Below are 23,923 nucleotides of genomic sequence, written 5' to 3' on the forward strand. Positions count from 1 at the left end.
TGTCTGTGTGCTGCGGGTTCTTTGGAGAACAGAGAAACAGTCTTCCTCTCGGGGATGGGTGGGCTTAGATAGTATCCGTCAAGCACTCACTCATGTGCGATGCCTGGAGCCAGGCAGCGCCACCCCCTGCCCACCCCCATGCTGAATGTTGCCACCGGTACGTGATAATCCTCCCAGGGGGTCCATCCCCACCGTGGCCCCTGGGGGGATGAGTCCAAGGTTGGCAGGGCTTGAGAGGGAGGCCTGGTTTGGAGTTGGAGCGAGCGGCCTGTCCGCGACTGTGGGGTCCTCCAGGGGTGAATGGCTCCCAAGTCTATGGCGCGTGGTCTGGTCCCCAGAGGGCCCTTTGCACAGAGCTGTGCATGGTTCAGGGGACAGCGAGCGAGCACAAAGCTGCCATGGTCTACAGAGAGCCTGAACTGGGACAACTAGAATTTTGGATGAGCTGTGACAGAGTGATGTTAGTGGGCTGGATAGGGCAGCGGGTGAGAGCAAGAGGGTTAAGGAGAGAGGTGGTGATAAAGAAGAGCCCTCGTCCCTGGTATTCTCGAGAGCCACGGTCGGAGACTGAGCTTTATGCTGCTTCTGGGTCCGGATGGCGTAGTGGAGAATTTCCGCAGGCAGAGGAAGCGGGGAGCGGGGCGGGGGTCAGGGGAGGAAAAACTCTCCACCACTGCAATTTGCGCGTGCGCGAGGGCCAAGTGGAGAGACGAGGGGGAGAGTCAGAGGAGGAGGGCGCCCGCCAGGTGAGCTGGAAGAATGGGGTTTCCCGGGGGCCGACTTGAGAGCTGAAACTAAAGGCGGTTGGCTCCACACAGGAGAACAACATGAAGTACTGGGAGAAGAACCAGTCCATCGCCATCGAGCTCTCAGACCTGGTCGTCTACTGCAAGCCAACCAGCAAGACCAAGGACAACCTCGGTACCGTCTGCCGCCACCCCGCCTCCCCGCCTCGGTGAACACGGGGTTCCTCTCTGGGCCTGGCGCTGTCACGCAGCACGGTGACGGTGGTTCCTGCTCATCCTCCAGATGCCAAGTGGGAACCTTCCCGTCAGAGTGTCCTCAGGGCCAGGATGCTGGTGAAGCAGGCCCTCCTGGTATCTTTAGAAGGAGAAACCCTCTTAAAGGGTGGATTGGTTTTTTTTTCCTGCCAACGTAACCAATTATTACACACTTGGTGGCAGAAACAATATATGTTTATTCTCTCATAGTCATGGACTGAAGTCAGTATCACTGAGCTGAAATCAAGGTGTCAGCAGGGCCCCGCTCCCTCCAGAGGAGGGTCTGGACCTGGCCTCCGGCAGCTTCTGGTGGCCGCTGGCATTCCTTGGCTTTTGGCCATGTCACTCCAGTCCCCACCTTTGTGGTCACGTTGCCTTCTCTTTGTAGTCCCATCTCCCTCAGCCTCACAAGTACAAAGACTGTATGGTTTCATTTAGGGCCAGGTAATCTCCCCACTTCAAGCCTGCCATCTGCCAAGTCCCTTTGAAAGAACATGGTCTCAGGTTCCAGAGGTCAGGACCTGGGTGTCTTTGGAGGCCTGCTGCAGGAGAATTCAAAAGTGGGTCTTTGACCACATTCTCCAAAGCAGCAGATTCTTTGCACTTATAATGGTCCTAGTCATATTTTCTTTCCCCTTGCAAGTAACTCCTGTGGTTACTTTAATTCCAGGGCAGGGAGAGAGGCAGTCCTAAACCCTGGAGTTAACGGTCACCCGGAGGCTGGTCCCTGGGCACCTCTCGACGTCCAGGGCAAGAGGCTGGAGCTCTTAACCGGAGTCAGCCAGGCCCGGCGTGTTTAGGAGCTGTCCTACCTAAAGCAGAGCTTTATCCAAACAGCTCAAGAATTGTTTGCATTTTCTCTACGCTGCTTCCCATTCTTTGTCCCTCCACAGGACCCCGTCTCCTCTCTCTATCCCCGCTTCCTGCGAGTGGGCGGTTCTCCTTCCATCAAGATGCTGGGTTCACTCATCTCACGTCTGTGACACCTTCGCTGAGGAAGCCAGGGCCCTGTCTGCATCTTCCACTCCTCAGACCTCCTCCCTGCTGATCCCTTCCTGCACCACACCTTTCTATAACTGTATCCTGTATCGCTTTGGTGGGTTCCTGCACAAGGCTGCTGGTAGTTTTAAACAAAAGAAGCAGATTACATTAATCCTAGACTAAGAAGCAGTGGGAACCCTGGGCTGCCTTTTCATCTCTGAGACTTCCCCAGAGGGCAAGAACCCACTGCAGAACCAGTTACGACGGGATCGTCACAAGCATTTGGACATCTTCTCCGAGAGAGGTTCCGGGTTGTGTTTGATGACCTGCACATCCTGCCAGTAGTGTTAAGAAAAACTCACGAGACATAGGATAAACGTTGACTCCCTCTCTTTGTGCAGAAAACCCTGACTTCCGAGAAATCCGCTCCTTCGTGGAGACGAAGGCTGACAGTATCGTCAGACAGAAGCCCAGCGATCTCCTGAAATACAATCAAAAGGGCCTGACCCGTGTGTACCCCAAAGGACAGCGGGTGGACTCGTCCAACTACGACCCCTTCCGCCTCTGGCTGTGTGGCTCCCAGATGGTGGCGCTCAATTTCCAGACTCCAGGTAAAGGGGGCCTACTGTGGCCAGTAAATCTATGCTGGGGCATCATTCCACGCACATTCTTCTGGGGCCATCAGTGCGATGTGGTGGCCGGAGCACGTAGTTTTTCTTAGGAGCCGTCAGAGTTCAGCCAGCATGCTAGCGTGAGGTCCCATCCCTTGAATGGAGCGGTGGAGGGACCACTGGGCATGCCAGACCTTTGCGTTTGGCAGGCTTCTCGATGTAAATGACAGATGTGGTCAGTCTGGTTTCAGGGAGAAAAGGAAATGCATTTGCTCACGTAATTGAGAAGTCTAGGAGGGGAGCTTCAGGCACAGCTGGACCCAGGTGTCCGGTGGCTATGTCCTGGGCCCCCGTCCTCTTTGGGGCCATCCCTCTCTGGAGGCTTTCTGCTCGGGCTCTCTTCTGGAGATAATCCTCTGCTGGAAAGAGCCGGCATGCCGAACTTCTTCATGCAGAGGGCAGCGTTAACTATAGTGTGCGGCACAGAGGCGCTGCATGGTTCTTTCAGCCTCTTTGGAGGCCTGCTCATCAGTGCTGCCTCCTTTGTGCCTGCGTCAGACTCCACTGAGTGGACGCCATCATGTCCTCAACTGGCACCCTGCTGCAGTGGCCCGAGGTGACTTCCCTTCATTGCTGTTGCAGATGGCACTGCCCCTCGTAACCTTGTGTGAACCTCCCTTCACACGTGGGAGCACCTGTGGTGCAGGGCGGATCCAACAGCTTTGACCAACTTGGCCCCGAGCGAAACCACCGCACACCTGTATCCAGGAGTGTCCGGGCCAAGACACTCTGCCAGACCGCCTCCATGGAGGCTGTGCGTGGGAATGCAAACGGGTGAAACTCCTTCTGGCTTCACTTCACCAACTTAGTTTCGGCAGGCGCCTCAGTCTTTGATAGTGTAAACTGGTGTCACGCTGCAGTCAGAGCTTCCCTTATTGGTAACTTCTCTGAGTAACAGAGAAGTTAACCAGGTTTTCATATCCTTAAGAAACATAGACGTTTTCTTTTCTGCAGATTATATTTATGCTTCTTATTTTTCTAAGGGGGTGTAAGTATTCACAGCAAACAGATATCAGATTTCTTAACAGGTTAAAGTTACCTATCAGTGGAGTGAAACAGATTTTTCTAAAGCATGTCAGATTCTATGGAAATTTTGTCCTGGGTAAAAATGTTTAGCTTTGAGTACATTCTGGACTTTGTATCATACTCGGAAAGTTGTCCCCAGTGTGAGTTTTTTTTTTTTTTAATCTGATTTTCTTCCAATAACATGAGTTTTCAATGAATTTTTAAACCCATAGTTTTAAGTCAGATCCCTATTTTCACAGCCACCTCACATTATTTTCATCTTCCATTGGGGTACAGTTGCTTTGCAATGCTGTGCTCGTTTCTGCTGTACGGTGAAGTGAGTCAGCTCTGGGGACACCCCTCCCTCCCGCTTGGGCCGCCCAGCCCAGCCCTCCCGGTCAGCGCAGAGCTCCCCGGGCTCCCCGGCAGCTTCCCGCTAGCTGTCTGTCTTGTAGATGGCAGGAGCGGGCGTCAGCCCTGGCCTCCCAGTGTCCACGCGTCTCTTCCCAGCATCTGTGTCTCTGTTCCTGGCCTAGGGCCATCGGGGCCATTTTTCTAGATCTGCACATACGCATCAATGTCTGATGCCCGTTTTTCTCTTTTGGACTTCCTCCACTCTGGATGGTAGACGCTGGGTCCATCCGCCTCGCGACGGGTGGCCCAGCCCCGCTGTTTTACGGGAGAACAGTGTTCCGTGGCCTGCGTGCGTCACAGCTTCCTTATCCACTCATCTGCCGGTGTGCCTCCTGGCACTTCTGGAAGGAGGCCTAGCCCTCCCTCCCCAGCCCCCGGGCGCCCTCTGGCCCCTCTCAGCAGCAGCTCTCTCCTCTCCAGATAAGTACATGCAGATGAACCACGCGCTCTTCTCCCTCAACGGGCGGACGGGCTACGTCCTGCAGCCTGAGAGCATGAGGGCGGAGAAGTACGACCCCATGCCGCCCGAGTCCCAGAGGAAGATCCTGATGACCCTGACGGTCAAGGTAAGGCCCCGCCCTCTGCCTGGGCTCCGCACCCAGATGCAGCTGAGGGTCTTCACTGCGGTGCCCGCCAGGGTCGTTGCAGGGCAGAGAGGCGGGAGGGCATCTCCCCAGGTCCGTCGTGGTCACCTCCCGTTGTTGGTGGGGCGAGTTACAGATGCATCTCTCGCTGGGCTCAGCAGGGTCAGCATCTGGTCGGAGAGAGAGAAATAAAACAGGCGCGGCACGGCTCTCTGCGCTTTCCTGAGGAGAGGGCTTATCCTTGCAGTGGCCACTTTGAGGGGTGGAAGCTTTTTAAAACTGACCCGACTTTTACATATTGCATTGTCTCTTTGTTAAGAGTGTCTGTCTTCTCCTGTTTGGGAACTATTTCCCTCGTCCACAACAGGGAAGCGGTGGGGGTGTCCGCTACCGGAGGGTGCAGCACCTCACCAGTGACGAGGAAATGAGAATCCGCCCGTGTAGACCTCTCCAGCTCTGCCCAGGGTGGAGTGCGGGCGGGCGGAATTCTAACACTTGGCTCTTGGGGTCCTAGGTACTGGGGGCCCGTCATCTCCCCAAACCCGGACGAAGCATCGCGTGTCCCTTTGTGGAGGTGGAGATATGCGGAGCGGAGTATGACAACAACAAGTTCAAGACGACAGTTGTGAGTAAGTTGCCTGGGTCCTTTCCTCGCTGAGACTTCAGGCGAGCTGAGCCGCACGTTGGAGATGCTGGTCAGCGGGGCTTCACTAATGTGCTAGTGGCCAGGTCTTTCCCTTTGTTCCCCTTGCCCTCTGTGGGCAGCTCGGAGGGGCAACGGAGGGCCGCAGGACCTGAGAGCTAGACCCACCGCGGTGTTTCTCAGCCCGTCACCCACGTCAGGAGGCCTGGGTGAGGCCGCGGCTCCCTGTGCCCGTCACTCCGGGGTGTCCCCTCTATGTATCAGCCCCCACCTAAGTCCAGGGCTCAGAGAGGATGCGGCTGACTCACCCCCAAGGCTGCAGCCAAACTTGGGTGATCTGACCCCACAGCGGGCGGGGAGGCCCAGAGAAATGGCTTGTTCTGCCATTTGAAGCCTGGGAAGAACCGAACTGGGGGCCTTTCTAGGCTTGGGATCACTGGCTCCTGGTAAAAGGCAGCTGGATAACAGTTCACAGACTGGCCGGTGAAGCTGGCCCTGTGGAGGGTGAAGGTTACCTCTTTTCCCTGTTCCCTGAGGCTGGCTCTCCCCAGTGACTCCAGAACCCACCACCTGTTCAGAGCCTGGCCCGCCTCCCCCATCAGACGAGTGATGTGGCCCCCAGCTCCTCTTTTCTTTCTTACAAACCTGTTGTTGCTCTGTGGTCCACCTCCCATCCCTCCCACGTCCCAGGGAGTTGAGATGGGAGAGTCTAAGGAGAAGTGGTCCCATCTTCTCTGCTTACTGAGGGCCAGGTCTGCGATGCCGCTGGGGAAAAATAAAAGGATCGGATCTTGGCCTAGATGTGTATTTACATGGCTGCTAAGGAGATCCACAGCTGATGGGTGTAGAGATGGTGAGCTGAGACAGAGCAGGACAAGTGGGGCCCCTGAAAGAGCCTGGATCTTCTTCCAGATGACAACGGCCTCAGCCCTGTTTGGGCCCCAACGCAGGAGAAGGTGACGTTTGAGATCTATGACCCCAGCCTTGCGTTTCTGCGCTTTGTGGTTTATGAGGAAGATATGTTCAGCGATCCCAACTTCCTGGCCCATGCCACGTACCCCATTAAAGGCATAAAGTCAGGTAAGGCCCGCTTCAATTACAGCGTTCAGTTTTTCTCGGCATTGTCTTTTGGTTTGCGTTGCCAGCTTTTGGAAAGAATGATGCCTTTGTCTTGGTTTGTATTCACTCATGGGTAGGCTGAGTAGTGGGTCCTCGTGGGAGCCCCGTGAGCGGGACAGAGACAGGGGAGGGAGACAGGATGGGGTGCTGGGCGGCTCCGGGGGCTCCTGCATCCAACATTGGATTACTAGCTGGCGGTCCACTTGGCACTGTAATTGGATTTTGTTTTGGAAGCTTAGACTCTGTTGGCCTCTCCTCAGGCAGGCTCGGGGCTGGTTAGGTGCTTGGAGGGGAGGACGAGGCCCAGAGCCACGGTCTTAGGTCCCTTCTCCCTGCCTTGTCCTGGGCAAGTCATCTGGGCTGTCAGAGTTTCACCTTCCTCTTCTCCGAGGTGGGCTGATTCACTTCTGATTGTCTCCCATGCTGAGCAAAGCACAACCCCCTGCATGCCTGGAGAAGGGCCCTGTATTTCTGAGAAAAACAGCCACAGATCCTTCTGGATTCTTTATGAGGTCCCTGGTCCCTGTTTTTCAAGGATCATTTTTTTGAGAGAAAAAGACCACTCTCCTTTTAGTAATTTGTATACACTTCATGGGAAATAAATGGGAAACAGTGGAAACAGTGTCAGACTTTATTTTTGGGGGCTCCAAAATCACTGCAGATGGTGACTGCAGCCATGAAATTAAAAGACGCTTACCAACCTAGAAAAGTTATGACCAACCTAGATAGCATATTCAAAAGCAGAGACATTACTTTGCCAGCAAAGGTCCGTCTATTCAGGCTATGGTTTTTCCTGTGGTCATGTATGGATGTGAGAGTTGGACTGTGAAGAAGGCTGAGCACCGAAGAATTGATGCTTTTAAACTGTGATGTTGGAGAATACTCTTGAGAGTCCCTTGGACTGCAAGGAGATCCAACCAGTCCATTCTGAAGGAGATCAGCCCTGGGATTTCTTTGGGAGGAATGATGCTAAAGCTGACGCTCCAGTACTTTGGCCACCTCATGCGAAGAGTTGACTCACTGGAAAAGACTCTGATGCTGGGAGGGATTGGGGGCAGGAGGAGAAGGGGCCGACAGAGGATGAGATGGCTGGATGGCATCACTGACTTGATGCACGTGAGTCTGAGTGAACTCTGGGAGTTGGTGATGGACAGGGAGGCCTGGCGTGCTGCGATTCATGGGGTCGCAAAGAGTCGGGCTCGACTGAGCAGCTGAACTGAACTGATACACAGATAGTCTTTTCTCTTGATGTTGCTTGAAAACCTGGGGTCTTTTTTTTTAATTCTTTTTCAACTTGGAAACATATCAGATACTCCTTAAATTTCTGCACCTTTCTTTGTATCTGCCTTTGATTATTTCTACAACTCGGTGAGTGTGTGTGGGGTGGGGAAATCCAGGCTCCTGGGCTGGTCCCACGGTGCTCTTGTTCAGCCCCTGTGGGGCGGGGCCAGGAAGCTGCACGTGGAGCCAGCTGCTCAGCCGGCACTTGGAGAAGACCGGACAAGGCCTCGGCTGCCCCTCTGAGGACACGCACTCCCCCGTGAGAAACACTTGCCTGGTTAGAAACGCCACACTGTTCCCCTAATTTGGGAAGAGCAGTGCACACTCGTTTGTAAGTCCGAGAGGCCTGATGTTTGCCAATCCTCTGGGTTAACTTGCCCCCCCTTCCCAGCAAATGACGTGAAACTCAGCTAGTTAGCCGCAGGACTTCTTCAGTCTGCGGTTCACCTCCTTCACATCAGCCAAGTCAGTCAGGCTTACAACGGATTTCTTTTTTTCCCCATAAACAATAATGTATATATTTGCAACAAATAATGTGGCAACAATGTTCATAAAACAAAAATTATAAGAGTATCAGGGTAAATAGACAAGAACCTTGTAAGGGGCACTCCCTGGTGGCCCAGCGGTGAGGATTCCATGCTTCCACTGCAGGGGGCATGGGTTTGATCCCTGTTCAGGGAACTAAGATCACACGCGCAATGCAGAGCTGCCAAACAAACAAAATCCATGCAACCCCAGGGACTGCAGCACACCAGGCCTCCCTGTCCATCGCCAGCTCCTGTGGTTTACTCAAACTCATGTCCATTGAGTCGGTGATGCCATCCAGCCATCTCATCCCCTGTCATCCTCTTCTCCTCCTGCCTTCAATCTTTCCCAGCATCAGGGTCTTTTCAAATGAGTCACTTCTTTGCATCAGGTGGCGATGGCTTTCTTTGTGGTAGCTCTGCCCTCCCCTTCTGGACACAGCAACCCCCAGACGCATTCCGCACAGTGCAGGGGCTTTGCTGTGTCCCCCTCCAGACGGGGTCCTGACGGAGCCCTGGAGCCCCTCCAGGACTTAGAGAGAGCTGCCGCCTTAACTGTGTGGACTCCTCTCTAAAACGCTGTGACTGAGCTTGGGGGCATTTACATCACAAAGAACATCTCAAGGATGGTACGGAATGTGACCGGCTGTGAGATGCTCCCAGGAAGACCTTCTCTCTCCCTCCTGCCTGGGACATCCATATTCATGGAGGGCATGCCACAGAATAACAATACCTTTGTGCATAAGGCTTCAGGGCCCTTCTGAACTCGAAAATAAACCTTGCCTGTTGTTACCAGGGATGCACTTAAGCCTTTAAGCCAGCTGGAGCTCAGCAAAGAGGGAAAACAGCATTTATTGTGCTTGGTGCCTCAAAACTCTCTCTTAATCCTCGCAGCAGTCCTGTGAAAGGAGTTTTATCATTTCCGCTTTTTAAATATAAGCACTCTGGGGCCGAGAGATGTTAATTAACCAGCTCGGGGGTCACACACCTGACCGACCAGAGCCTGGGATTCAGACCCGGGAATGTCTTGACTTCAAACCCCATGTTATTCTTACTCTGCCTGCCACCCTCGGGCCGCCACGATGCCTGACCAGCCACACTGATGCTGCTTCAAGCGGTGTCTCCATTTCCCTTTCCGCTCGGGTCTTGCTTGTGTCAATCAGAAGAACAGTGGCATCAGTTTCTAGTGAAACTGGCCAGCACCTTTCAGCCCCGTCCACTTGAAGGGCTGCAGGTAACAACGCGACTTGGGCGGTGGCAGGATGTCTATGGACCTGGAGTCGTCCCTCCGAGGGAGGGGGCGGAGCTGACTGCCCCAAACGGGGAGGCCTGCACTGGGCACTGGGCGGGCCCGCTCTGCTCTGCTCTGCGTGCGTGGGCAGGGCACTCAGCACTGCCGTGCATTCTGGCAGTCGATCAACACCTACACCAACAGCTTCCACAGAGACCAGCTCCATAGAGGTGCGGAACCTTGGCCCCGTCCCAGGCCTCTGGAGTCAGCATCTGCATCTTAACAAGACCCAGAGGTGATGCACATCTTAGCATAATTCCCAACACGGATAAGGGATAAAACAGTTCAGAAAACTTCTCTGCAGCAGAATTCAAGGAGAGCAGGGTCCCCCAGAATCCTTCAACGAGAAGAGTGTGACCTGAGGGTTTTGTGCCCACTCAAGGATGGATATGTTCAAACAGGCACAGTCCAGGGATTATATGTTCCCATGAGCTTGTACTGAAGATCTCAAAAGACAGTTTTAGCCAGCCAGAATATCTAATGGAAAAAGGTCAGTTCAGTAAGGAGGTGGTGAGCGTTGGACATGAAAAAAAATCATTGTGTATAAGTTTTATGTCACAAATACGGAATTCTTGTTCATGAGATTAATGCTGACAAAGAAGAACTGTGTAGATGTCTTCATCTTTCTTTGAAACAGGAAGTAAATATCACCCGATAGAGTAGTGGGTGGATAAGCGTAAGTGAAAGGTTAATGTAAGATTTAGGTTGTGGGTGTTCAAGCGTTCCTTATTGTATTTTTTTGGCTTTTGCTAAATATCAGGAAAACTATGCCTCTCTGTGGGAGAATTATGGTTACAGATGGAATGCTAATATTACATACTACGTCAACATAGATATAATAGTACAGTTTACCCAATCGGGGAAGGGAAAGGGAGAGATGCTATCAAGTTATGTAAGCATGCCAGTGTCTTCAACATAAGTGGCACACAGAGTCAATAGATACTATTTAACGATGATAAATCAACTAACAGACTAAAAGGTTCTCTAAGAGATAGAAAGATAATCACCAAACAAGCCAAAACCTGACTGGCAGCAGGCACTTTGTGCGTCGCTTGTCCCAGAAAATCAGTAGATACAAGGCAAATATAAAGCTCTCAAGGCACAAATCTCTACTTACTAATAAGCCACAGGGATGTACTGTGTAACAGCATAAGGAACGTGGTAATACTGTACTTACTTCGGGACAGATGGTTCCTGGAGTTACTGCGATAATCATTTCATAGTACATGCAGATGTCAAATCACTATGCAGTACGCTTGAAACTAATATCATATTGTACGTCAACTATGTTTCCATTTAAGAAAAAGCTTTCAAGTCAAACTAGGGCTACATAGTGAATCCCTAAGATAGTGTGCAGTGGAACCTGTAAGATTCAGAATGGCTGGTTAGGGTACTATTCTCTGTGATTTTAAGGGAAACACACACTGCATAGATGATTTTGGAAAGCCATTAACAATGGTTCCTCCTGTAATAAGAGGTATGAGTGGGTGGGAATGAGACGTTAATTTCTGCTGTCTATTCAGTTCTACCACTCTATCAAAACAAGCCAAACAACCAACCTTTAAGATGTGTTGCCTTAAACATTACTCACTGCGGAGGGGTGTGGGATGAATGCAGCCCCATCTTAACCCTCTCCCTCAATAAAAAGAAACATTTAAATGACCGGCAGACACAGGTCCTCGCTACAAATAATAGGGAATGGCTTTTAGGGGAGGATGATCAACAGGGCAAACTGCCAAGGGACGGAAAGATTTCCTCCCACTGGAAATCTTTAAAAACACTCGCTCGTCCCAAGCCTTGTACATGGCTGAGTGAAGAAGATGGATGTGGGGATTCATTACTTCTTTGTGTCTTTTGGGCTCAGGAATATTTAAGGGACTGAAACCACAGCTGTAGAGGGTCTGAATTCAGTGTGCAGTGCTCTGTGGGCTTTGATTCTTCCGAGTCATCTGCATTTCTAGGGGGCAGGCATTTTTAACTTCATTTCTCCGGCTGGACCTGGCAGTCAAGGCTGTGTTCTGCAACCCCGCTCCCCAACCATCAGGTGGGGGGTGGGGGGAACCTCTGGCTTCCAGAAAGGAAGTCAGCCCCCCAGCACGGGGCCCTGACCTCTCTGCTCCATGCACTGGGCACGTGATCCCTGGGTACTGCAGGAAAAGCAGAGATCTGATGTGAACTGGTTTGTTTTTTCGACCTGCAGGGTTTAGATCTGTGCCTCTGAAGAACGGCTACAGTGAAGACATTGAGCTGGCGTCCCTCCTGGTTTTCTGTGAGATGCGGCCAGTCCTGGTGAGTGGACAAACACCAGTGGGGGCTTGCAGAGCCACGTCTGCGGCGGGGGTGAGGTGGGGACGACCACTGAGTGTGGCTGAAGGACTTTGAACACATGTGAGAATCACCTAGCCACATGCGCCATGCCGTAAAAGGAGGATTCCTTTAGCTACAGATTTCCTCCGAGGTCCTCAGGTTTCCCTTCCAGCAGCCTGTCTTCTTGCAGGATGCCGGATGGGTCTGTGAATAGGGTTGTGTCGTTGGAAAGAGGAAAGCTCTTTGGAAGTTCCGTGCTTTCATTTCAGCCAGAGCTGGGCAAGACGATGCTCTTCTGGGTAAACTTGCCCTTCCGGCGTGCTTTCCTCCACCTGGTACTCTGGTGGTTCCTTCTGCAAGCGTCCCATTGAGTCTTTTTATGGCTTGTCCTGCGGAAGGAAATTCACAGACATCAACTTCCCATAGGGAGCGGCACTCCTCTTGTGGTTCTTTCTGCTCTTGCTGGAGCCTGCCTTCTTGGTTCTTTTGGTTTGTTGAGGCCTTGAAGATGCACAGTCTATGCTGATGAACCAGTTTGGGTTTGGCTTGGTGGAAAGGCCTTGGCCAATTTGAACTATGAAAGAGGATGAGATAAGGTTGGTCGGACAAAAGGTTAAGTAAGAATGCAACACCGAGCAGTGGGTAGTTCAGGTTTTGAGTTTGATTATGGTGCGTGTTGTCATTCTGGGGGCTTCCCTGGTAGCTCAGCGGTAAAGAATCCGCCTGCAGTGCAGGAGATGCGGGTTCGATCCTTGAGTCAGGAAGATCCCCTGGAGGAGGGCATGGCACCCCACTCCAGTACTCTTGCCTGGAGAGTCTCATGGCGAGAGGAGCCTGGTGGGCTACAGTCCCCAGGGTCACAGAGAGCGGACACGCCTGAGTGACTGAGCCCGTACACACGTGCTGGTGATTCTGGAGCCTCAGAATTTTCCCGACGGCCACTCCTATAGAATGAAGCCCACAAGGGCCCACGTGTGGCCACCACAGTCTCCCAGGATCCTTCCAGCCCCTTCCCACAAACCTCAGCATGGGCCAGGTGAGTCTGCGGTCACCCCAGTTCTCCTGGGGTAAGCCTGGTCAGTGCTGCATGCCTTGTTTTATCGCACTTTCGTTTTTTGTTTTTAAACAAATTGCAAGGTTGTGGCAAGTCTGTTGGCACCATTTTCCCAACAGCATTTGCTCTCTCCGTGTCTGGGTCACATTGTGGTAATTCTCTTATTTCACATTTTTCCTTGGCTGTCATTATTTGTTACGGTGATCAGTGATCTTGACTGTTAACTACTGATACTATGTCTTGTTCAGATGATGGTTAGCATTTTTTTTTTTTTAGCAGTGTAGTCTTCTCAATGAAGGTAAGTATATATTTTTTAAAGACATAATTAATAGGCTATATAGTATGGTGGGAAGGTGACTCTTTTATGTACCAGGAAACCAGAAAATTTGTGTGACTTGCTTTATTGCGGCAGTCTCCCAGGTGTGCCTGGCGAGCTGAGCACATCCAGTGGGGAGGGAGATGGCAGGGATGGGGTGCCTGTGAACAGCCAGAGCCATCGCCCACATGGCAAAACCTCAGAGAGAATGCCAGGCTTTCTGCATACCTGTTTGCCTTCCGTTCAGTTTTTACAACCTTGAGAGTTTTTCACTTCAAAGCATTTTAGAAGTATCAAGACGGAAGAGGATGACAAATACAAAGCACAGTAGGTAAGGGCCAGAGAGCCTCAGGGACAGTGTGTTGGTATAAAATAAGCTCATGATGATGAAATTGTCTGAAAAGGATAAAGGGATGGATAATGGAAGGTTTTCTGTTTTGAAACGAATTTTAAGTGTTAGTGTTTTAGACTCTGTCAAAGCACTGTTTATATGAAAATTATAGTTTTCACTTGAGCCTTAAACTATGGATCAAAAAAAAAAAATCCCCTTTCATGATTCTAAGTGGTAGAAATGCTTGGACAGGAAAGTTTTCAAGTCCTTCCTTTCCTGGTGGTCCTTGTTGAGCATTTGTGTGCACTCTGCTCTGCAAAGCTGTCATAAACAGTCTGGAAGCATTGTAAAGAATTTAAATGATAGGCATCGCTGGCAGCAGGTAAAATTAGTATATTTAAAAGAAAATGTGTGTATTCAGGTTTGACCCTTGGTGAGGGAAGCTTCTGTTGGGGAGGTCCCTGAGAAGGGAGCAGCGGGGAGAAGGGGCGTTGCGTGGGGTTCCCAGGGAAAAGCTGTCTGAGAAGGTGCGGGTTTCATTGCTGCTGCAGGTTCCCGAGGTTTTAACTCCATATGTCACCTGGTTGTAAGGCACTCACAGGCACCACTGGGTGTCTCTGCCCACACTGTGACGAGGGGTGTGTTTGGGAGACCTGGGCATTCTGGGTGCCCAAGGTCTAAAAAGCTTTGTCTGAGCAGATGATTGATCCAGCAGAGCTGAGATGGAGTTTACTCATGAAACACTGGCTGAGGTAAAGAGTTTAAAGCCCCAGAAAACTGTCAGTGAGCACATTGAGCCCTTTCTGAAGAAGCCATTTAAATGTCAGAATCACGTATCAATTCTGTTACTCTGTTAGCTGTATGCATGGTTTACAAAAAGTATTTCTAACACCATTTTATTACCTCTGATGTTTAACTTGACAAGTAGGGAAAGGAAGAAAGGGGGATGTTGGGAAAGCCGCAAACCACCTGCACATCACTACTGTTGCCATTCTGGTGTCCTTCCTTTGCCTGGCCATTTTTTTGCACATATTTTCATAGTTGGATTCATATAATATGTATGAATATGTGCCCTTCTTCCACTTCACAAATGATGCTAATAAATTTTCCATGTTACTGTGATTGTCAAAGCCATTAAATCCCTATTTCACCGGGTAGAAGTCCTTAATTCATTTAGCCTTTCTCCCACTGATGGACAGGTACATTGTTTTGTACTTTTCTTTTTTACTTTATAAATAATGAAGATCTTCATATATCATTGATTAAAAATTATTTCCTGAGGCTAGCTCTTTGTAATGGAATAACAGCTCAGGGGCGGGGGGGGCGGCCCATGGGTGGGGAAAAGACCATATATTTTTGGATCCATGTCAACTTGTTCTCTGGAATAGTTTCTTTTCAGTTGTATGATCTCCGATCCTGCTGTTGATTGAAAAGGGCCTCTTTTACTCAAGTGAGCTAAACGTGTGAGATTCGGAAGCATGGGCATGAGACAGTGTGGAACCTTGAACAGTCACCCTAATCCTCATCGATGGGCAAGGTGGCCGTAGCTGGAGGGTGTGCTTGAGAAAACTGGCCACCCTGGGACCTTTTAGGATGGATCCCCAGGTGGACTGGGCTGGCTGGAGCAAAGGTACAGGGGTGGGTGGCCTGGTTGGAAACACCAGGATCTGTGCTTCCCGCTGAGGCTCAGCTGGAGCAGATGTGTGGATTCACGTGTACCCCCTGGAAAAGTGCTAACGGGGTGCACACTCCTAGAGGATGAGCAGGGGGTGCTACACTCTGGACACATCAAGGCAATAGAGACAGATCCTGTGGACATGCGATGTTTCAGACACAGTGTGCGTCCCACTCGAGAGAGAGCTTGATTTCATGATATCCTAGAACCGAAAATAATCAAATGTATCAGCAACACCCAGGAATTAAAATACAGCCATCCTAAAAGGTTTTAGCATTTATGCCTGTGAGGTCAGTAGACAGAGAAAGCATCCTGGCCGGGGAAAGTTAATTCTGATATTGTGATGTACAAAGGAAATGTTAAGAAACTGAAAGCAACCATTATAAGAATTGAAAAGCAAAGGAGGAAAAAAAAAATAGAAACTTGACCAAGAGAGTAAAAATTACACAAAAGGATGAAATAAATTAAAAATATAATAATTAAAATGGAATGGATATAACATCTTTGATTAGGTGAATGGCCTGGATTCTATTAGAGAAGAAGCAAAGAAATGGAGCAGTGCGATGTTTAAAAGAAGGCAGTCTAAAAAAAGGTTACCCTCCCCCCTCCCCCCAAAAAACCCCAAACAAATAAGAATGAAGAGTTACTGGGAAAAACTGTGAAGAAAAGTTAATGCCAAGTAGAATTTAAGGGAGGAAGTGCTAAAGAGCATTAAGAGGGACAGTATATAAGGACAGAATGTTTACAAAAAGGATGCACAAGTCACAGATGTTTACTTAGAAACCATCATTACTGTGTTAAACATAGAAAACGAAAGCTCATACAATAAAAACGTCTACCTGACTGAAAACATCTTTCAGAATTTGGATGTCTGGTATATAAAAAAAAATCACCAAGGACAGATGAGCAAACTAATGACTAACAAGTTAGGTTTAAGAGAGACACACTTAGGTCCTACACGTGGGTAATGTACATTGTTTTCTTCTGTTTCTCAAACTTGATTGAGTTCTTGGTCACAAAACCTGAATAAATTATAACCTGATAAAGTTGGAAAGATAATAAGATGGAAATAAGAGGGTCAAAATATTCCCTATTTGAAAATAAGGAATTCTGAGATGAAGTAAATCAAGTAGATTACCCAAAAGTAGTAAACACATTTTATGCCATAAGTTTATTTAGGAAAGTCCTTGCCTTGAAACTGCATAGAGACTGAATATTTATTTAAAAGAAAAAAAGAGTAAAGATAAATCAACTGAATGAAACAAATGCTGATTCACTGAAAAGATCGATTAAATAAATACTTCACCTGCTTAATAAAAAGGAAGAAAGTAAGGGCAAAAACATACAGCAGTAAATATTGAAAAGGAGACGGAGCCCCAAAGAGTAAGATAAGTAAGTTTGAAAACCTAGGGCAAATGGGTGACTGCCTTGAAGAATGGGCTAAAATTGTGTCAGGAAGCAGTAGAGACCTTGGCTACTAAGTCCTATGGAAAACGCCTGAAGGGTAATAAAGCACCTATCAGGTAGTAGATGGTGTTAGAGCTGTATTCAATCTGGGTTTAAATAACACAATTCCAATTTTAATCTGCTGAAGTCAACAGAAAACCAGAAGTGCTGCCGTTAGCTTGTCTTGAAGTTGTAGAACTTTCACATCAAAACTGGAAATAGTATGCTTCCTCCTCCACCCACAGATCAATGTCAGTTATGAATACAGACTAAAATTCTAAAAAAAATTAGTAAGTAGTTTCCAACTATTTACTGGAAGAACAATATATTACAAGTAAAGAATGCAAGGATGATAATGTAAGGATGGTTTATCACTAGCATAGATAGCAACAGAGAGAGCAAAATAATACCTTTAGATATAACAAATGTAACCAATTAAAAGAAACAATATAAAGTGTGGTAAAGAGATAAAATTTTCTGCTCACAAACTATGGCTATATAGTTTTAAAAAAGGACCCCAATTTTAAGGAGACTTGTTTATTTGTTGTGTATTTATTAAGTCACTGTATTCTAGAAATAACAGTTGGAAAAATGGGATGCGAGGTAGGGACAGATGGGAAATGTCACTCATGATACTGACAAAGACTGTAACATGGTAGACGGAATTTAAATAAGAAAAGTATAGGGCCTATGGTGGAAAAGCATGAAATCTTACTGGAAGACATAAACCGACCTGATAAGCAGAAATATATACCAACCCTTCCAAAATTAATGTTTGTTTGATGGAAATCAGCAGTATCAGTATAAACTCAAAATACACACACAGAGGTATAGAGAAATGAACACATTTGCATTAGTAACTATACGTATGTGCATACGTACCCAAACTCTAGAACAGCTGAGACCCCAGTAGCAACAAGCACATCCAAGCACCCACATCTTCCTTTCTAAACGTCATTCTCCAGTAGAAGAAATCAGAGCTCCGTAGACAAATAGTTACTCTGAAAGCTGGGACAGATAAACTGTGAGCCTGGATTATACTGAAATTTCAGTGAGTTGAGAAGAGATCAAGAAAGGACGGCGACACATCAAAATCCCTCAAAGGCCAAAGCTGGAGCAATTTGAGTAGCGAAATAATGATGCTGGACTGTAACCCATGGATGTGGGAGTGCTTAATAATGAGACATACAGCTAAAAATAAAAGCAAGCACCCAACCAAATAGGCAGAAGATCTAAATAGACATTTCTCCAGGGAAGACATACAGATGACCAAGACACATGAAAAGATGTTCAACGTCACTAATTAGAGAAATGCAAATCAAAACCACAAAGATGCAAATCGCGCCAGTCAGAATGGCCAGCATCAGAGTCTACAAATAGTAAATGCTGGAGAGGATGTGAAGGAAAGGAAACCCTCCTATATTGTTGGTGGGCGTGTAAACTGGTGCAGCAACTATAGAGAACAGTACGGAGCTTCCTCAAGAACTTTAAAAATAGTTACCATATGATCCTGCAATCCCACTCCTAGCCATGTATCCAGACAAAACTCTAATTCAAAAGATGCATTCACCCTTATCATATAGCAGCACTATTTACAACAGTTAAGACATGGAAGCGAATGAAATGTCCATGGACAGATGGATAAAGAAGATGTAGCACACACACACACACACACACACACACACACACACACACACACGGAGCAGAATATTCAGTTCATTTCAGTCGCTCAGTCGTATCTGACTCTTAGTGACCCATGGACTGCAGCACGCCAGGGCTCCCTGTCCATCACCAACTCCCGGTGCTTGCTCAAACTCATGTCCATTGAGTTGGTGATGCCATCCAACCATCTCATCCTTTCTTGTCCCCTTCTCCTCCTGCCTTCAATCTTTCCCAGCATCAGGGCCTTCTCCAGCAAGTCACTTTTTTGCATCAGGTGGCCAAAGTATTGGAGTTTCAGCTTCAGCATCAGTCTTTCCAATGACTCAGCCATAAAAAAAATGAAATAATGCCATTTGTAGCAACATGGATAGACCTGGAGATCAGCACACTAAGTGAAGTCAATCAGAAAGAGACAAATACCACACGATATCACTTATATGTGGAATCTAAAATATGGCACAAGAGATCCTAAGAAACAGAAAAAGAACGGACTTGTGGTTGCCAAGGTGCAAAGGAGGGATGGACTGGGAGTCTGGGGTAGTGGATGCAAATTATTACATGCAGGATGGATAAACAGCAAGGTCCTGCTGTACAGCAAAGGGAACTCAATTCAATATCCTGGGATAAACCATACTGGAAAAGAATACTGAAAAGAATGCATCTATAACTGAGTCTCTTGCTATACAGAAGAAATGAACATTGTAAATCAACTATACTTCCATTAAGAATAAAAAAAAATAAACACTGAAAAAAAGTTCATGCAAGATGAGGGAAATAGAAAATCACTATGGGACCACAACTGTCCAGATCTATCAGCGGATGCTAAAGTTCAACTTTGAGAGGAACTTTACGTAAAGTGCCTTGAACTAAGAAATTTATTTGGAAAGAAACACAGGCTGTATAGTGGATGAACCCAGCAGGTACCATGCTAACCAAAAATGATCAGTGTCACCACCAGTAACGTGTGACATCACATACCTCCCGAGAAGGCACCTCACTTCTGTGCCATTCGGGCCAAAGCTGCAGAAGCTCAAATCACGAGAAAAACGCAGGCAAACCCTTGAATGCAGGATGTTCTACAAAGCGAGTGACCAGCAGTCTTCCAAAGGGTCAAGGTCATGGACAGTGGAAGGTGGATGGGGCCCTGGGGAAAAGTCAGAGCCGGGAGGACTGGGAGCCACCGCAGCAGCGTGTGCTGTGGGGCCTGGACTGGACCGTGGACCAGAAAAAGGACATGCGTAGGAGAGCCGGTGAGAACCACAGAGGCCCTATGCTTCAGTGACTAGCATGCTCCAATGCTGATTTCTTAGCTTCGACCAGTGTACTCTGGTTGTGCAGGATGGTAACCCTGGGGACCCTGTGTGGTCCAGGGTACGGAATGAGCTCTTCCTGCAACTTTTCTGTACGTTTATAGTGTCAACATAAAAAAATTAAAAGGTAAAAGCATTGGTGGTGGTAGGGGGGAACAAACAGAAAAGAAAACTAGAGATAGAGAATTCCATGAAGGTTTTGACACAGGTCAGATAAAACTTATTGATAACATCAATAACTTATTAATAAGATTTCAAGGATTTTTAAACTCTAAATTCACACACACATACACTCTATCTAAAACAAGGAGTAAAAGAAGATGGAAGGGTTCAAAGTGGGAATAGTAATAAAACTGCAGTGCAAACATAAATTGATATAACCTAATGGATTTATCTCCATGGGGGAAGATAAGAGAATGTGTGCAGAAAATAGCTAAATCCTTCTCTCCGAAGATAATCCCTAAAACCTGGAGAACCAAGGCCTTGCAGTGTAAGCGTGTTGTCTTTGTTTGTGTTAGAACTGTGGAGTTAATCACCAAAAAACAACTGCCGACCTTGGGGAGCAGGGGTCAAGGGCTGGGGTGGTGCCCAGGAGTCAGCTGGGGTTTTTTTGGTAATCATCCTAATAGCTCTTAGTGGCTCTTTAAACTCCGTGTATATATAATTAGTAAAGACTGAAAATGCAGAGCGTGAGTACATGATACACTGATGAGGAACATAGGACTTATTCGAGGACACCGGCTGTGAGGTGACGAGGGGTGGGTTGGGAGCTGGTGGGCGAAGGAGAGCTTCTGAAGATGGGCTGGTGCTGCTGATGCAGATGACGTAGTGGAGAAGGGAGGCAGGGCAGAGAAAGGGTGTGTCTGCTTAAGAGAAGGAGAAAAGAATTTCATGGTGAAATACAGGAGGCTCGTATTGTTGAATGAGCTTCTATGATGCACGTGTTAACATTTTCTTTAGGACCTTCTCACTGGTATTCACTGATGTTTTGGGTCAGGTTTTGTTGTGCTGGCTTCATAAAAATTCCTCGGAAGCTTTTTTTCCCAGGGCAGTGGTACATTCTGAACAGAACTGGAGGCAACTACTACCTACATACAACACACGTTAAGACACAGAAGCTTTCCGGGCCTGGGAGAGGGCAGAGGGCAGCGTGCAGACTGAGGGAGGGAGGGAGGAGCTTGCCATTCCAGGTAAACCTGCCCGGGAACGTCTTAGCACTCAAGGACAATAACGCTGACGCCGCCAGCAAGCACGGGAGCTAGAGAACTGACTCCAGTGACTCTGAAAATAAGTGAAAACAAATACTTTTTAAAAAAGAGAACCCAGTGGATACATACATTTGAAACTTTCTAACACCGCACACAAAAATAAACTCAAAATGGATTAAAGACCTAAATGTAAGATCAGAAACTATAAAACTCCTAGAGGAGAACATAGGCAAAACACTCTCAGACATAAATCACAGCAGGATCCTCTATGATCCACCTCCCAGAATTCTGGAAATAAAAGCAAAAATAAACAAATGGGATCTAATTAAAATTAAAAGCTTCTGCACAACAAAGGAAAATATAAGCAAGGTGAAAAGACAGCCTTCTGAATGGGAGAAAATAATAGCAAATGAAGCAACTGACAAACAACTAATCTCAAAAATATACAAGCAACTTCTGCAGCTCAATTCCAGAAAAATAAACGACCCAATCAAAAAATGGGCCAAAGCACTAAATAGACATTTCTCCAAAGAAGACATATGGATGGCTAACAAACACATGAAAAGATGCTCAACATCACTCATTATTAGAGAAATGCAAATCAAAACCACAATGAGGTACCACTTCACACCAGTCAGAATGGCTACGATCCAAAAATCTGCAAGCAATAAATGCTGGAGAGGGTGTGGAGAAAGGGAACCCTCCTACACTGTTGGTGGGAATGCAAACTAGTACAGCCACCATGGAGAACAGTGTGGAGATTCCTTAAAAAATTGCAAATAGAACTACCTTATGACCCAGCAATCCCACTTCTGGACATACACACCGAGGAAACCAGAATTGAAAGAGACACATGTACCCCAGTGTTCATCACAGCACTGTTTATAATAGCCAGGACATGGAAACAACCTAGATGTCCATCAGCAGATGAATGGATAAGAAAGCTGTGGTACATATACACAATGGAGTATTACTCAGCCGTAAAAAAGAATTCATTTGAATCAGTTCTGATGAGATGGATGAAACTGGAGCCGATTATACAGAGTGAAGTAAGCCAGAAAGAAAAACACCAATACAGTATACTAACACATATATATGGAATTTAGGAAGATGGCAATGACGACCCTGTATGCAAGACAGGGAAAGAGACACAGATGTGTATAACGGACCTTTGGACTCAGAGGGAGAGGGAGAGGGTGGGATGATTTGGGAGAATGACATTCTAACATGTATACTATCATGTAAGAATTGAATCGCCAGTCTATGTCTGACGCAGGATGCAGCATGCTTGGGGCTGGTGCATGGGGATGACCCAGAGAGATGTTATGGGGAGGGAGGTGAGAGGGTGGTTCATGTTTGGGAACGCATGTAAGAATTAAAGATATTAAAATTTAAAAAATAAAAAACTAAAAAAAAAAAACAACTTAATAAAAAACATGTAGGAATGAAATGAACAATGAAGAAATCCCTGGAGCCTATTGTATACACAGCACAGGGAACTCTGCTCAGTGTTATGTGGCAGCCTGGATGGGAGTGGGGTTTGGGGGAGAACGGATGCATGTATTAATACATGTACAGCTGAGGCCCTTTGCTGTTCACCTGAAACGACCACAGCATTATTGATCACCTATACCCCAATACAAAATAAAAAGGTTAAAGTATGGGGGGAAAAAGAAATTCCTGTAACATACAAATTGAAACTGGGGTGGGGGGAATCTTTAAAGCTTAGTAAGTGGGAAATTCCAGAATGGGTACAGTTAAGGGAAATAATAAATGTAAAGATTGTGTTTGGGGAATTTGCTTTAATACAGCAAGACAAGAAAAATGTATTAAAAGGGAAAAAAATTAGGGTAAAATGAGAAGCTCCAACATAAAATACTTGAAATATTCAGGGTGGAGAATTTTCTAGCACTGAAGAGAAAAACATCCTCCAGTATAAACACAGCAGTATAGAGACCCACATATAGGTGTTTTTCTACTGAAGTGTCAGAATATCAGGACAGGGAGAAAATTACAAAAGTAGAAAAGATAGATTACCTGCAAAGGGCTGACACACAACAGCAGCCGCAAGACTAAGGTGATGCCTCCGCAAGGCCTTAGACATGCTGTGGGTCTAGGTGTTCTGCATCCCAGGAGCTGCCATTTGAGAGTGAGGGGAAAATGAAGGTATTTTCAGGTAAAAAAGACTTGATTCACTACTAATAAACTCCGCTAAAAGAATGACCATAGTAAGGAAGAAGGAATGCAATTGAACCACAGTGGGGACAAAGATATATGTATGGCAAAACAGAAGTAACCGTCGACTTAGAATATAAAAACTAAGCTTTTTGGAAACAACTCAGACTCCAAAGAAAGCCAGGAAAGAACTGTCACAAAATTCTAAGAGGGAAGGAGGGAGTCCTGATTGGGAGGGGTTCCCAGAGTGGATGACGCTCTACGTTTTGACTTGCTGGTGGCTCCACTGCTGTTTGCTTTAGAGTTACTCACTAAACTGTATGCATGTTTTATTTACTTTCCTGAATGTTTGTTATATCACATTTATATGGACTGCTAGTAACTAAATTATGTAACATCTGTAAATCCTTTGGGATTCAGAAACAGAGACAAAGGCGTCTGATTATATAAGCGTTAGCAGAAAAGATGAATTTTTGACCAACAGATCAGGCAGGCATTACATCTGTGAGGTCAAAAGAAGCTGTTTCCTGCAGGCGGAGAGAAGGTGAAGGGGCCCATCTGTGGCTGAGTGTTGCGGCGGCAGCATGGCTCTGGCTCTGTTCCGCTTTAGGGTTAGCAGGAAGGAAGATTGCAGTCTCTGAGGAAGAGTAGACACTTAGGGAGAGTCGCCACTGACTCTTCTCAGTGCCTCACTCGGTACGCTGCATCAGGGAGTAGGGACTGGCCGTTTACCTTCACCCCTTGTGCAAAGGCAGTCGGCGTTTTATTCCACTGCACCTTTGCCAGTGGCCAGAATAACTTTCACCCTCGCTCTCCCCGCCTCTGAAGTTAGAGTTCTGCCTGTTTGCTTGGGGGGATGCCCATGGCAGTCTGTTCGGTTGTTAACCTGGGAAAAATATTTCAGGCCACTGTATGGTCAGAGTCC

The 23,923-nt window shown here is 47.4% G+C and overlaps 1 protein-coding gene across 3 annotated transcripts in view; it reads left to right on the top strand.

Annotated features, from left to right (window-relative positions):
* Positions 1-23,923, top strand: part of PLCG2 (phospholipase C gamma 2) — a 160,178-nt gene that overhangs the window by 129,606 nt on the left and 6,649 nt on the right. For all 3 annotated transcript variants that reach the window (XM_060398278.1, XM_060398279.1, XM_060398280.1), the window contains 6 exons: positions 819-921; positions 2,384-2,593; positions 4,493-4,638; positions 5,171-5,285; positions 6,212-6,379; positions 11,715-11,803. In XM_060398278.1, the coding sequence (XP_060254261.1) occupies positions 819-921; positions 2,384-2,593; positions 4,493-4,638; positions 5,171-5,285; positions 6,212-6,379; positions 11,715-11,803 (831 nt within the window). The remainder of the gene's footprint in view (positions 1-818; positions 922-2,383; positions 2,594-4,492; positions 4,639-5,170; positions 5,286-6,211; positions 6,380-11,714; positions 11,804-23,923) is intronic.

The sequence above is a fragment of the Ovis aries genome, chromosome 14, assembly GCF_016772045.2.
Source record: "Ovis aries strain OAR_USU_Benz2616 breed Rambouillet chromosome 14, ARS-UI_Ramb_v3.0, whole genome shotgun sequence".
In the NCBI taxonomy this organism is placed as follows: Eukaryota; Metazoa; Chordata; class Mammalia; order Artiodactyla; family Bovidae; genus Ovis; species Ovis aries.